At 39.3% G+C, this 13769-nt stretch overlaps 1 protein-coding gene across 1 annotated transcript in view; it reads left to right on the plus strand.

Moving 5' to 3' along the window:
* The window catches only part of PACS1 (phosphofurin acidic cluster sorting protein 1), a gene marked incomplete in the record, with an annotated part of 1397033 nt that overhangs the window by 501454 nt on the left and 881810 nt on the right, over positions 1–13769 (plus strand). The window contains 1 exon segment of the mRNA XM_044075887.1: positions 12692–12817. Within this exon segment, the coding sequence (XP_043931822.1) occupies positions 12692–12817 (126 nt within the window).

A 13769-nucleotide genomic window follows, 5' to 3' on the forward strand; every position in this document is an offset into this window, starting at 1 on the left:
GAGAGGCTCAAAAGCAAGTACTCTCTCTTAAGATTAAAGGCTATTCAGACTGTACCAGAAGAGGAAAAGAGACAAGGTTTCTACTCAAGATTTTTCCTGGTACCCAGAAAAGACAACTCATGGCGTCCTATCCTGGACCTGTCTATCCTAAACACCTTTTTGGTGATTCCAAAATTCAAGATGCTAACTCTTCACCAGTTGCTTCCCATGATAGGCAAAGATGCCTGGTTGGCAACACTGGATTTAAAGGAAACCTACCTGCACATCCCAATCAGGGAATCTTGCAGAAAATACCTACTCTTCAGAGCAGGCTGCATGCACTATCAGTTCTTTGCACTGCCCTTTGGCTTATCCACTGTGCCCAGGGTATTCACAAAGTCCCTAGCTCCAGTCATTGCATTTTGCAGGCAAAGAAATATTCAAATATAACTATACCTGGACGATTGTCTAATTCAGGCAGAAAGCCAGGACGTACTTCTGAATCATCTGGCATTTATACAAAAAGTTTTAACTTGTCTGGGGTACACCATAAACGAAAATAAATCACAGCTGGTACCCTGTCGATAAATTATATTCTTGGGAGCAAGCTTGGACACAACTTCCCAGATGGCTTTCCTCATGCCAGAGAAACAAATTCATTTGACAACTTACTTCAAACAAGTGGCCACAAAAACCCTGCTATCTGCAAGGCAAATACTGCAAGCCTTTGGGGTTCATGGCCTCGTGCATTCTACTGAGTCCATATGCAAGACTGCATATGAGGAAACTGCATTGGTATCTAAAAAGCCTATGGTGTTAACTTTCTCAGGATCTAGAAGGAATGATTCCTATCATACCTTGCCTATGGTTAGAATTCCTTTGGTGGGCAGAGGCCTGCCACCAAAACAAGGGACTACCATTCACGCTACCCCCTGCCGCCCAAACCCTAACAGACGCATCAGACTATACATGGGAGGGCTCACCTGCCAGGGAAGTGCATTCAGGGCAAATGGAACCCAAGTCAAATGCATCTGCATATCAATCAAAAAGAAATGTTAGCTGTACAGAATGCTCTGACAGCCTTCAAGGTCCACATTCTTCCAGGACAATTAATGGTAAAGACTGACAACACCACTGTTATGTGGTACATAAACAAGCAGGGGGGGATACCCATTCTTACCCCCTCTGCAGACTAGCCATGGCTCTGTGGAACACAGCCTTGAGCTACCAAGTGCATCTACAGGCTCAATTCCTGCCAGGAAAACTAAATACACTGGCAGACGAACTAAGCAGAAATCTCATGGACCCTCACGAGTGGAAACTGGAACCAAAGGTTTTCAACATGTTGATCAACAAATGGGGTATCCCATATATAGACCTGTTTGCCTCCCCCCAGAACTACCAATTGGACAATTTCTGCACAAGGACTCCCCACAAACGAGCTTGGAAAGTGGATGCTCTGTCCTTCAGCTGGAAAAATGTATCAGTTTATGCCTTTCCTCCTCTGCCTCTGCTCTTCAGTGTACTACTAAAGATCAAACAGGACAAACCAAGGATGATAGTGATTGCACCAGACTGGCCACCTCAGCACTGGTACCCCTCTTGCGCAGTGTGTCACAGCTGGCCCCATGAAACCTACCTCAGACCTCTACCCTGCTTTCTCAGCAGTAGAGCCAGATTCTGCTCCCCCAGCTTCAAACCCTGAACCTGGCAGCCTGGCTAATTGCCTAATCTCTCTGTTACCATCCCTCAGTAAACAAGTGCTGGATGTCATTTTGGAGGTAAGGAGACTTAGTACTAGAAAATCTTATGCTGAAAAATGGAAACGATTCTGTGCCTGGAACCAAACTTAAGGGATGGCCACAGCAGCGCCCAATTTACCTCAGATTTTTCAGTACGTAACCGGGATGCTTCACAAGGGCCTTTCCTTTTCCTCCATCAAAATTCACGCCTCAGCCATTTCAGCTCATTACAACACAAAACCGCCCCTCTTTTCTCACCCACTGCTCAAGCAGTTCCTCAGAGGGGCCAAAAACTTAAGACCACCCAAGAGAGCCCCAACTCCAGCCTGGGACCTTAATTTTGTATTGGAAAAACTCACTCTTCCTCCATTTGAGCCAGCTGCAACTGCAGAGTTAAAATTCCTTTCATGGAAAACTGCTTTCCTTTTAGCAATCACTTCAGCAAGAAGGGTATCTGAATTACAGGCCCTTATGGCAGTGGAGCCTTTTATCATCTTTCATATGCGGACAGGGTGTCCCTCAGGACCAGTCCCTCTTTCATGCCCAAGGTGGTATCCAGTGTGGCTCTTAATCAGTCCATTCATTTGCCAACCTTCTTTTCTAATCCACAGAACAAAGGAGAACGGATACTGCACTCCTTAGATGTGCACAGATAACTTAGATCTTACTTGGATAGGACTAAACCTCAAAGGAAATATGAACAACTGCTGATGGCATTTGCTGCAGGGGCAGAGGAGAAGGCTATTTCAAAACAAACCATTTCTAAATGGCTAGGCTATTGCATTCATTTCTGCTATAAGCACCATGGAAAACCTATCCCACAGGGGATTAGACCCCATTCAACCAGGGCTGCATCTACCTCTACAGCCTTTCTCAGAGGTGTCCCTACCAGAGACATCCTAGAAGCCGCTACCTGGAGTTCTGTACATACTTTCGCTAAGCATTACCATTTGCCAATTTTTTCTAAATCCAGAGCTGGCTTTGCCACTGCAGTCTTGCAGGGCCTTATAGCTGGTCATAATGCTATCTAAATTCCTCTTCCCATCCTTAGCTTTGGGAATCTACCCAAATGTGATGACTGCAGCAGTGAAACACCAAGAACATAGTACAGTTGTTTTCACTTACCATAACTGTAGATGTTCGAGTGTATTCACTGTTGCAGTCCTGGTTACCCTCCCTCCAGCCCCCTGACTTCTTTTGGCTTTACCTCTAGTCTCCTTTACTATACGTAAAAGCTTTTTGGTGTATTTGCTTTTTTGTTGGAGGTATAACCTTCCATATATATATTTAATTGCTTCCCATTAAGGGGAGCACCTGACATCTGGGGGCAAGAAAAACTGATGTAATGGTATCAGCTGCATGCTTTATACCCCTGACGACCTGATGTCACAGAAGATGAGACAGAAACCGACGCAGGACCCAAGACTTTGATAATCAGGCCAACTGAGGGATACTGCAAGCAGATAACCCAAATGTGATGACTGCAACAGTGAATACACTTGAACATCTGCATTTATTTATGGTAAGTGTACACAACTGTATCTGAGACAAATGGGTAAAATGTGTCTGCGATTTCTCCTGTAGTCTAGTCCTTTGGACTGAATTATATGAAACTTTCATTCAGCACAAATATCCTTTCCAAATACCTACATGATCATGGCCTTTTGAAGTATGCATTCGAACAACTTCACCTTGCAACAATGGACAAAGAGGCCTGATGGGTTTTGTCATAGTATAACTTCTGTGAGCGATGCATTTTTGAAAGTTGAGCTTTGACTACCTTATAATGTTTGAGGTAGGCACCAACAGCTGTTTGCTAATTGGAAGAGTTGTTCTTGCTTGTCTAGACATCAGTCTTTGAGCTGGTGAACAAAGTATTTGGTCATAAGGAATGTTTCGAAGGTTTAGTAAATCGAGGAGTATGTCAGATCCATTACATTTGGACTTTTCAATTAAATGCTGTGCACTGCAGACAACATGCTCAACCAGACCATTAGCTTGTGCATATTGAGGACTACTGGTTACATGAATAAGATGTGGCAAAATCTTTAAAGCAGTGACTAGTGAATCGTGCACCGTTATCCGAGATGACTTTATGTGGACTTCCAAGGACTGAGAAGTACCTCTCTAATTTTTTAATTACTGTGCCAGATGTCAAATCACGAAGTAAGTCAACTTCAAACCATCCAAAGTAGGAATCAGCCAGGACCAGATAGCATTAAACATTACATATGAAAATGTCTACTGCTGCTGTTGACCACAATAAATCAGGGATTGGGTGTAAATGAAGAGGTTCTTTTTGCTGATATGGTTTATTACTGTTGCAAACTGAATATGAACAAGTCTCTTTCAATATCTTTAGACATTGAGGACCAGAACACAGTGCCTCTTGCTCTGTTTTTAGTTGATTCAGTGCCCAAGTGACCTCTGTGCAGAATTTGTACATAGTCATTTTGCAGTGATTTAGAAACTACTACTTTTAGGCCTTTCATAATAATGCCATCTTCCACTATGAACTCATCTGTGAATGGGAAGTACCGCTAAACGTCAAGTGGCAAACTTGTTTAATGGGTTGGCAGCCTTGGTTGATGGTGTTACTCAGTTTTTGAAGAACTGGGTCTTTAGCAGTTTGATCTCTTAACTCATCAAACCGTGATGATGGTGTGTTTGACTTCGATAACTTCAAAATCAGCTGTCTCACTTTTGCCTGTTCTGTCATCTTTTTGCGGGCACGTGACAAGGTGTGGGCAAGATACACGTGTTTACCTTTCATGTAGACAGTAGTAAAGCTGTACTTTTGTAGCTTTAACATCATGTTTTGCAGTCGGGCTGGGCTGTGTGTATCAGTTTGTTCAAAATTGTTACTAGTGGCTGGTGATCTGTTTCAATCTGGATTGGCCTTCCATATATATATAGTCATTGAATTTGGAGCAAGCAAACACAACAGCAAGAAATTCTTTTTTTTTATTTTGGCATAGTGCATCTCTGTTTGAGTCAGGGTATGGGATGCATTTGCAACTGGGATGCCATCCTGAAGACATGGTGCACCAAGTCCATACTTAGAGGCATCACAGGAGTGTCACAGGCTTATGGACATCATAGTATCATCATGTGTGTGGACTGGTGATTCTCTTTTTCAAAGTATCAAACACGTCTTGGTGCTGCTCAGACCAGAACCATTTTATATCTTTACATGTCAGCTCACGCAGTGGTGCAGAAAGTTCACTGAGATTCGAGATGAATATTCCCAAATAATTAATCATACCTAGAAAACGCTGTAAAGAACTAACATTCTCTGGGACTGGCATTTCATTGATTACTGTTATTTTTGATGAATCTGGCTGTAGCCCTGAACTTGTGAACATGTGCCAACGTAGTTGACTCCTTTCAGTTTGAATTTATATTTTAAAGGATTTGGCTTGAGGTTGACCTCACATGCATGGTCTAGAATTTTCCTGAGATTTCTGTTATGTTCCAGTGATAATGTCATGTCAGTGCCTCCAGTGATAACGTCATCCACAGTAATGGCACAAGGATACCCAGCAAATATCTGTTCCATGGCATGCTGGGATACTTCACTGGCGGAACTGATTCCAAATGGCATTCTTAAAAACCTGCATCTCTCAAATGGTGTGCTGAATGTGATCTGATAAGATTTGCCAAAAGGAGTTCTTGGCATCTAAAACTCAGAAAACAGTCGAATTTGGCATCAGTGCTACTACCTCCTCTACTGTGCGGATTGGATGATGAGGACGTTTGAGGTCTTTATTTAAGTCTCAAGGATCAGTGCATATCCGAATATCATCTGAGTTTTTCTTGTGGGCTGCCATCGTGGATGATTTCCATTCAGTAGGGTTTGCCACAGGAGTAAGAACAGCCAATGCACAATTCTGTCTAGTTCTGTTTTTACTTTACTTTACATTGCTACTGTGATTTTACATCCAGGTCCAATGATTTTGTATATTTCATGATTCAGCTTCATAGAATATGTAACTGGAAGTTTACCAAGTTCATCTTTGAAGATGTCAGCATATTCTTCAAAGATACAGTGTGAAAGCTGTCATTTTTGTTTGTATTCAAATGGTGCACTTGTTTATTGAGCAAAATCAAACCCATTCTTAGGCTGTCTTCTAGGCCTTTTAATGACTGTACATCTGTTCGAACCACATAGAACTGTAAATCGTAACGATCACCTGCAGAATGGCAAGGAAGGACTACAGCACTATCCGTCAGAATTTCTTTGCCACCATAAGCAACTAGTTTTGTGCTCGTTTATTCGAAGATCTCTCCAGCTTTTACTTTTGCATAAGCTTTTGCAGGATATAATGCTACATTTGTGTCCAGTGTCTACTTTGTTCTACTGGCTTCCCATTAATTTGTATGGTACAAAATATTTCACTATTTGCTGACAAGTGAGAGTCCATTGTGTTGACTATCTCACCGATCACAAACACCATCAACATAAAAAGTTTCATCACTGCTGTCAGGGTCTGCTACAGTCTCGATTTGATTCATTGTTTTCAAAATTTTATCATGAGTCTGTGCTGATCTACAGAACTTTTTGAAATGATTCCACTTTTTGGATTTATGACATTGTTGACCATAGGCTAAACACTTCTCTTATTTAGGTTCGTGATTGCCCCCACAATTGTGACAGTTAACAATGGCAGGTAGTATGGCATAGCTCGAGTTACACTTATGAAGCTGCACTGTCCTAGTTTTGTGTTGCACACTGTCAATATTTGCAGCAGCAGATATTGCAAGCATACTAGTATGTTTTTCTGTAATTTCATGTATCTGACAAACTTCAGTGGCTTTGCTTTAATTAATTCATTATCACGAAGTAGGATTTTTCTTACTGCACCATTAGTAATGCCACACACGATGTGGTCTTTTATTAAATTGTTTTGTAAATCCCCAAGCTTACATGTTTTTGCTTTATTTCTTAAGGCAGTAACGTACACTTCGATAGTTTCACCGGGCTTTTGATTTCTAGTATTGAATTCCTCTTTCAATCGTAATATTCATTTGGGGGCTACACAGTTCTTTAAATTTATATTTCAAAAATTCCAGATCTTTGTGCATTTCTGGTTGAACAATGATGCAGCGGTTTCGCCCTCTCCTGCATAAACAGCAGGTGCATCTACAAAAGAATGTTCTCACTCAGTGACCTCAGAGCCTGCTAATTTGAGAAATATAAATGTACATGTGCATGCACCTTTATGTGAATGTGCAGCCACTATGAAAATATTGTATTCCTGTGCAAACACACACACCAATTTTCTGCAATATTATCATCAAACACCAGCAGTTCGGGTGTACGAAAGTCTTCTGCTATGCTGACAACAAAAATTCAATTACCTTTTGCATTCAGTCACAAACGGCACTGAGATGAGGCTTAGTGTCAACAACTTCACTTCTGAATGTTTCTGAAGACTTGTGACTATTTCAAAATACTTCTGACGCCATGTAGAATGACCAGTGGAGACAAAGTTTGCAAGTTATCAGCGGTTTATTGTACAGCCAACATGAATCTACCTGTATGCACATTCATGACTTGCACATAACTGAACTTGCTTAATACCGCCCTCCCCCACTTGCTTCTTTAACTGCAGTAGCTGTCAAGGTACAATCACTGTTTTACATGATCTCCTGATTATGCTATCCCAAGAAGTTTTTAATTCTTAATGGGTGGGAGTTTTCTTAACCGCTACCCACAGCAAAAGACCTCCAAAGTCAGATATTACTGATACGTACTCCCTGTATCCATTAATCTATTCAAAGGTCTTTGCCAGTGCATGCTTATTACACTCTCACCATTTCTCATTCAACAGATCCGATGGCTATTCTGTAAGTCAGACAAGTGTTTATGTATGTACCCTTGCTTGTTGTGTCATTTGTTTCCTGTTTTGCAGGTTGGACTTATTTCATGAATGGGATTTGAAAAGAGTGGTACAAAGGCTTGGGACACTGCCCAATGCATGACGCCATGAACTGCATTGGCATAAGGTGTGCATGCTCTTGAGCATTAGAATGAGTAAAGGAATTGCCAAGCCAAAGGCTGTAGAAAAGAAGATCCCAGCCCTTAATCCACTTCAGAAGGCCGCTTGGAAGACCATATATACATAGTACATATCTATCTTTTCATTGTTGATGTTCCATATCATATGGCCCAGTAGAATTAACAAGTTCCCTAAATCTTGTTTAAACTGCTGCAGTGTTCCCCATTCCATGAAAATGGCTCACTGATCTTCATAGGACAGTGCCACCATAGGAGTGAAAATCCATTGTGCTTCAGTTTCACTGAGGTGTAAAATATCTCTTGTGTGCTTCCTCCAGATTTATTTTTAGTAATGTCCCAGGAATGATGCCCATTCCTAAGTCAGGGTATAATTAAAGTTCTTAAAATTAGTTTTGCTTAATTCTTTGTTATTTTTCAAGAGTGCCATTCTCAGGATCTGCTGTATACTCAAAATTGCCTCCTGTAGCTCTTATGGGGTTACCTATCAGAGTAACATACTTAAATATGCCTGGAAATTCTTTATATTATTAAGCCGTTTGCTCCTGGTACCACTATAACTTTTGGGTGCATTGAACATCGCTCTAGTTTTTTGCTTGCATCTCTTGATATATTGTAACATTGCTTTTTGGGTACATAAGGCTTAGCAGTCACTGGCTGTAGCTGTTTTGGTAATCATTTTCTCTTAATCTACCGTGTCTGCTTTTCCTGCTTCTCCTTTTTTAATTGTTAATATTGAGTAATCCCTCGTGATCATTACTTTTCATTATCAGCAGTTCTGTGTGTTGTAACATTTTCACATTCTACAGTACAGCAGTCTTGCCACATTGTTGTGCCTTTCAAAACAATAGATCCTCAGATGTGTATTGCAGACTGCAGCAAGACATACAATTGGCTAATTCTGTACAGCAAAACCTTCTTTTGTTTATCTCTCACTTTTTCTGTAGATTTCTTGAACAAGTGTATATGTAGTCCACTGTCTAGGACTGCTGTTATTAACTTTTCATATTTTGGTAAAAATTCACCTCACATTAACCATTTATGTATCCAAGTTGAGTGTACAACAGAAGCCATTGTTAAAGGGATAATTAGCAGGCCATATAAAATATTGCATGACGACTGTAAGAATCAGTCAAAACTGGTTAGAAAAGATTGGGAAGAGAGAATGGAAAGGCAATTTACAAAGGAACAATGGGAGGACATTTGTATAATCTCCCAAGTATGTAACAAAGTTTGGAAGGTTTAGGAATTTTGCTTGGAAGTGTTTGCATGGTTATTTTTAACCCTAAGGAGACTTCAAGAAACTTTTCCTGAAGTAGGTAGTAAATGCTTGAGGTGTGATGGGAAAGAGAAAGGAAATTAGGAACATTTTATTTGGGAAGGGGGGAGTTGTAACTAGTTAACAGACTTTATGTTGGGGGAGCAAATGGTTGTAACTAAAGAAATGTTTATCTTGTTTATATGGTCTGACTTGCACAAACCAAGTTTAGTACTGTTGGCACCAAAAAAGCAATTACTAGAAAATGGAAATCAAAATCTAAACCCAACAGTGACTGAAGTACTGAATAATGTAAAGGAGATAAACTAAATGGAGGTGTGATCCTTAGGAAAGGAAATGAGCAAATTACATGGAAATAAATGGAGTTTGTGAGAACAGTAAATTCAGGATAATGTTTAGGAAGAGTGAGGTTTGCATGAAGGCAGAAACTGAGCAATTTGTGTAATGTTGGAGTGAGATATAATTGTTAAAAATTGTTAAAAAGAAAACATGCATGAAGCTGATGAAAAATGTTTCTGTGGTTTGTTTTCTCTTCTACTGATATATGTGTACCTGTGTCATTGTTTAAAGCATGAAGATTTAGTAAAGGTGTTTAAAAATTCGTGCTTCACATCTTGATCGACATTTCTTGTTTTCCTACATATCTGATCCAACACTTTTTTTGAGATGGTCGATAACAGCAAAGCTGTAAGCAAGAAAAAAAAAGGGTGAGCTTTATATATAGCTTGAACTTCTTCCTTCAATGCCAAACCAGTTCTTTATCTCTTCATTTCTTCAAATGTTTATGGGTTTTAATATTGTGATAGGAATGGACTAAAGCTGCTGGGATTAGTATCACTTCATTCTTTGATGTTTGGTAAGAGTACTTGTTTTAGCATTCACACTGTACCCAGATCTGCCTCCTTTAGTAGTTCATATTGAGTTAGCTGTATTGGTGGCATATTCAGATGTGCTTGGAAATTCCTTTTTTAATTAGCCCATTTGCTCCTACTGCAGCTGCTGTAATGACTAGAAGTCCTTGTTGGACATTGCTGTAGTTTCTGTTTGCATGTCCTTATGTTTTATAAATTTACATCTCAGTATGCAGGGCACTGTAGTTTCTAGTTGTAGGTATTCCAGCAGTCAATGCTGTGTTTGTCCTTTTTTCTTCAACTGCATGTTTTTTCTACTTTCTTGACTGTTGATATTGGACTATATATCATATAATCATTGATTAATTTTCAGTAATTTTTGCAGCTCATGTTGCTGGTACTTTTCATCTACTTGTATATTGTTTTGTTTGAGTATTCCTCAGTGTGACATTCTTGCCACATTATGGTGCCTTTCAATATGCAGACCATCAGCCGTAAATCATAGTTAGCAATAAGCCGTTCAACCATTTTTAGTTCTGTAATGCAGAACCCACTTTTATCTCTTACTTGTAAATTGAACCAGTGAGTATATACTCCACTGTCTTGAATTGCCCCCATTTGCCTTTCATCCTTTGATTGAAGTTGATCTCTCCTTCGCCATTCAAGCATCAAATCTTGATCAACATGTGGTTCCAGAACAGTCATACAGAGTAGTATATTCATAAAGTAGCGGAAAGTATATTAAACATCATGCCAACACGGGAATGGAGAAAGGAGATTCTGATAGGAATGACTGCAATTAGAGATTTAGAGAATAGGCCAGAGGGGACCAGAATTTAATAGAGGAAGCTGGCAAATGAACCAAAGTATTGAGAACAAATAATTAAATAGGAAAGGTAATAGAATGGAAATGGGCCAAAAAGACATTTGGATTACAGGCTACTGATCTGAGTATAGACAGAGGAATGGACAGAGGGGGGTTCCTAAATGAAAGACCTGCACTGGTTGAGTTTTTAATTGAATCTAGAACAGAAGCTGCTGTTAAAAAGGGGTAATTGGTAGAGCTTATAAAAATTGCATGATAACTATAGGAATCAATCAGAAGAGGTCAGAAAAGATTGGGAAGAGAGAATAGATATGCAGTTCACAAAGAAACAATTGGAGGACATAAGTGTGGCTACCAAATATGCAGTAAAATCTAGAAAATTTAGGATTTTTGCCTGGAAGGGTTTACATAGATACTTTTATACCCCAAGCAGACTCCAAATACATTTTCTTCTGGTAGATGTCTAATGTTGTGGGTGTAATGTGGAAGAAAGAGGTACCTGGAAGCATATGTTCTTGGAATGTAATAAGTTGGCAGACTTTAAAAATTTCCTACAGAGCACTCTGTCAGGAATAGTGGGCGAGCAAATGAGTGTTACTAAGGAAATTATTTTTTTTCAGCTGGGATACAGGATCTGAATTGCCTAAATAATTCTGGTGTTACCAAAAAAAGCATTTAATAGAAAATGGAAATAAAAATCTAAACCAACCATACTTGAATGACATAATAGTGAATGCTGTGTTATAACAGAGATAAAAACAAGAGATGGAATCTTTAAAAAGGTAGGAGAAATTTACATATAAAAATGGAAATTGTGGGAACAATACATGGAGAAAAATGTTTTGGAGGAGGAATGAGGTTTGAGACAGCAGTAGTTGAACAGTTTATGTAATGTTGGTTGGACTATATGATATATAGCAATATAGGTGATATACAACATTTGTTAATGTGAAAATGTTAATATGGTTTGATTACTTTTATATAAATATAATTTTGCCTATGTCACAAGTGATGATTCACTAAAGGTGTTTAAAAAAACGTGGTTGTTTTGCTTTTGTCCTCATGTAGATTGATTTCCGTACCCACTCCTTTCTGAAATGCTTCTGCTTCAGTTCTACTTTTTTTAATTCTTCCAGATGTTTAGGATTTCTAAAATATTGACAGTAACAGGAAATTGATGCTATATGACAAGGTAATGCAGCCTGTCTTAATTTCATATCGGTTAGGTCCAGTTCCAAGTCATTTCTCAGAGTTGTTCGTAGTGACTTGCTGAGGACTGGTCTATTTGACACAGCACCGTAAGAGTATACTTCTAGGCAAAGATCTTGTCTAAGCCAAATGATCTAACTAAACCAGCAGCTGAAAAGTACCAGAAATCACTAGGTCCTGTAAGAACAATAAGGAAGTCCTGGCCTACAAAAAAAATAAAGAAATTAGCTTTCCTTATTACTTGCCTGGCTGTTACTTTGGCACAGGGCCAAACCATGTTTAAGATGTTGGCACAAGGAGTTTCCTGGACCCCAAGAGTGGAAAGGAATTCTTACTTTGGTGAATCTAAGCTTTGAGTATGACAGATGGAGAGAGAGTATGATCCATTCTGAAAGCCCAATCTATTACAAAGGCAACAAAGTTTGGCTTGGTGAGCTGAAAGCCCACCACAGGATACACCGTTATTGTCTCTCCTCCAGGGGAATGTGGCAGTGTGTGCCATGATCTACCTCTTCCTACCCCCACCAAGTATGTGAACACTGTCCTTCCCTGCCAGCTCCGTCAAGCTCCTGAGCCACTAATCCAGTTTGAATCAGCTGGACTGTAATCAGGATGGCACTGGTTTATTTAGGGCTGTTGGCAAGTAATTATTTTTATGTTTTGTCACATTTATACATATTGTAACACCCTAATGACTTTGTTCTTGAAATATTTTGTCATGTTTGATTTTATGTCTCTCTGATGGATGTAACATTTTTAATTCAGTGTGATTTCCTTGCTTTGCAGTATCCTCATTTTTTGAAACGAGATGCCAACAAGCTACAAATAATGCTGCAGAGAAGGAAGCGGTATAAGAATCGAACATTCCTTGGGTATAAAACATTAGCCGTGGGGCTCATTAATATGGCAGAGGTAATGCGTCTTTTTCTGTGCACAGTTTTAGATAAGTCTGTTGATAAAAATTGAAGGTATGTACATATATTCAGCACCTTTTTCAAGATGTTTAGTATAGAGTGGACATGTCCAGTACAAATAAAAAATATGCCAGTGGTTATGAGATTTCCTGGCATGTTAATTTTCTTGTTAAAGCAAGTAGCTCCAATGGCCCGCTACAGTAGTTTTATATACTAAGTGGAAATTATTATGTAAAGAAAGTTGCTGAGTATGTAGTACAAAGTTAAAAAGTTTGGCAGTGAATATGAACCACTTGGTATCCTAATCTGACCATTTCCCTATCTTTTGAATAAGTTGTTTATCTTGTTTAACTCATTGTGAACTATAGTGTATATTAAGATAAGTGCACTAAAGAGCACAGAGCACAGGATTTGCAGGTAGAAACCCTGTATTGCAGATGTGTATGCCACTTGAACAATTCACTGTGTTTTAAGAAAGCCGAAACTTTTTTTTTTTTGCAGTGAATTCAGAGTATTCAGTACTGAGACAAAACTGGGCAAATGCATTAAAGTAAATTTTACTTCAACAATAAAAGTGCGTTGCAGTTTAATGCTTTTAACACTTTTTTTTTGTCTGATTACTTAACGCTTGTTTGGCACAGTTGAGTCCAACTGCCTGAGCTGCAGCATTTTAACACTTATTAGCCACAGCACTATTGACTTTAGCAAATGGGTACACAGCTTATATATGTTGGACAACAGTAAATTATTGTTTGCTGCGGCTGCAGTTGGGCTGCTCTATTTAACATCTACTTTATTAATGTTCTAAGTCTACGTACCCCTTCTCTGCTATCCTCTTAATGATAACAAGTTCCATTTTCTGTTGGATTTTTTTTTCTTCCTTGTCTCCTGACAATTACTGGGTATCCCCAGCATGGATGCAAGACACAGCTAGAACGGCTGTCATTTAG

This window comes from Protopterus annectens, chromosome 6.part1 (genome assembly GCF_019279795.1).
Source record: "Protopterus annectens isolate FY-2018-M chromosome 6.part1, PAN1.0, whole genome shotgun sequence".
NCBI lineage: Eukaryota > Metazoa > Chordata > Ceratodontiformes > Protopteridae > Protopterus > Protopterus annectens.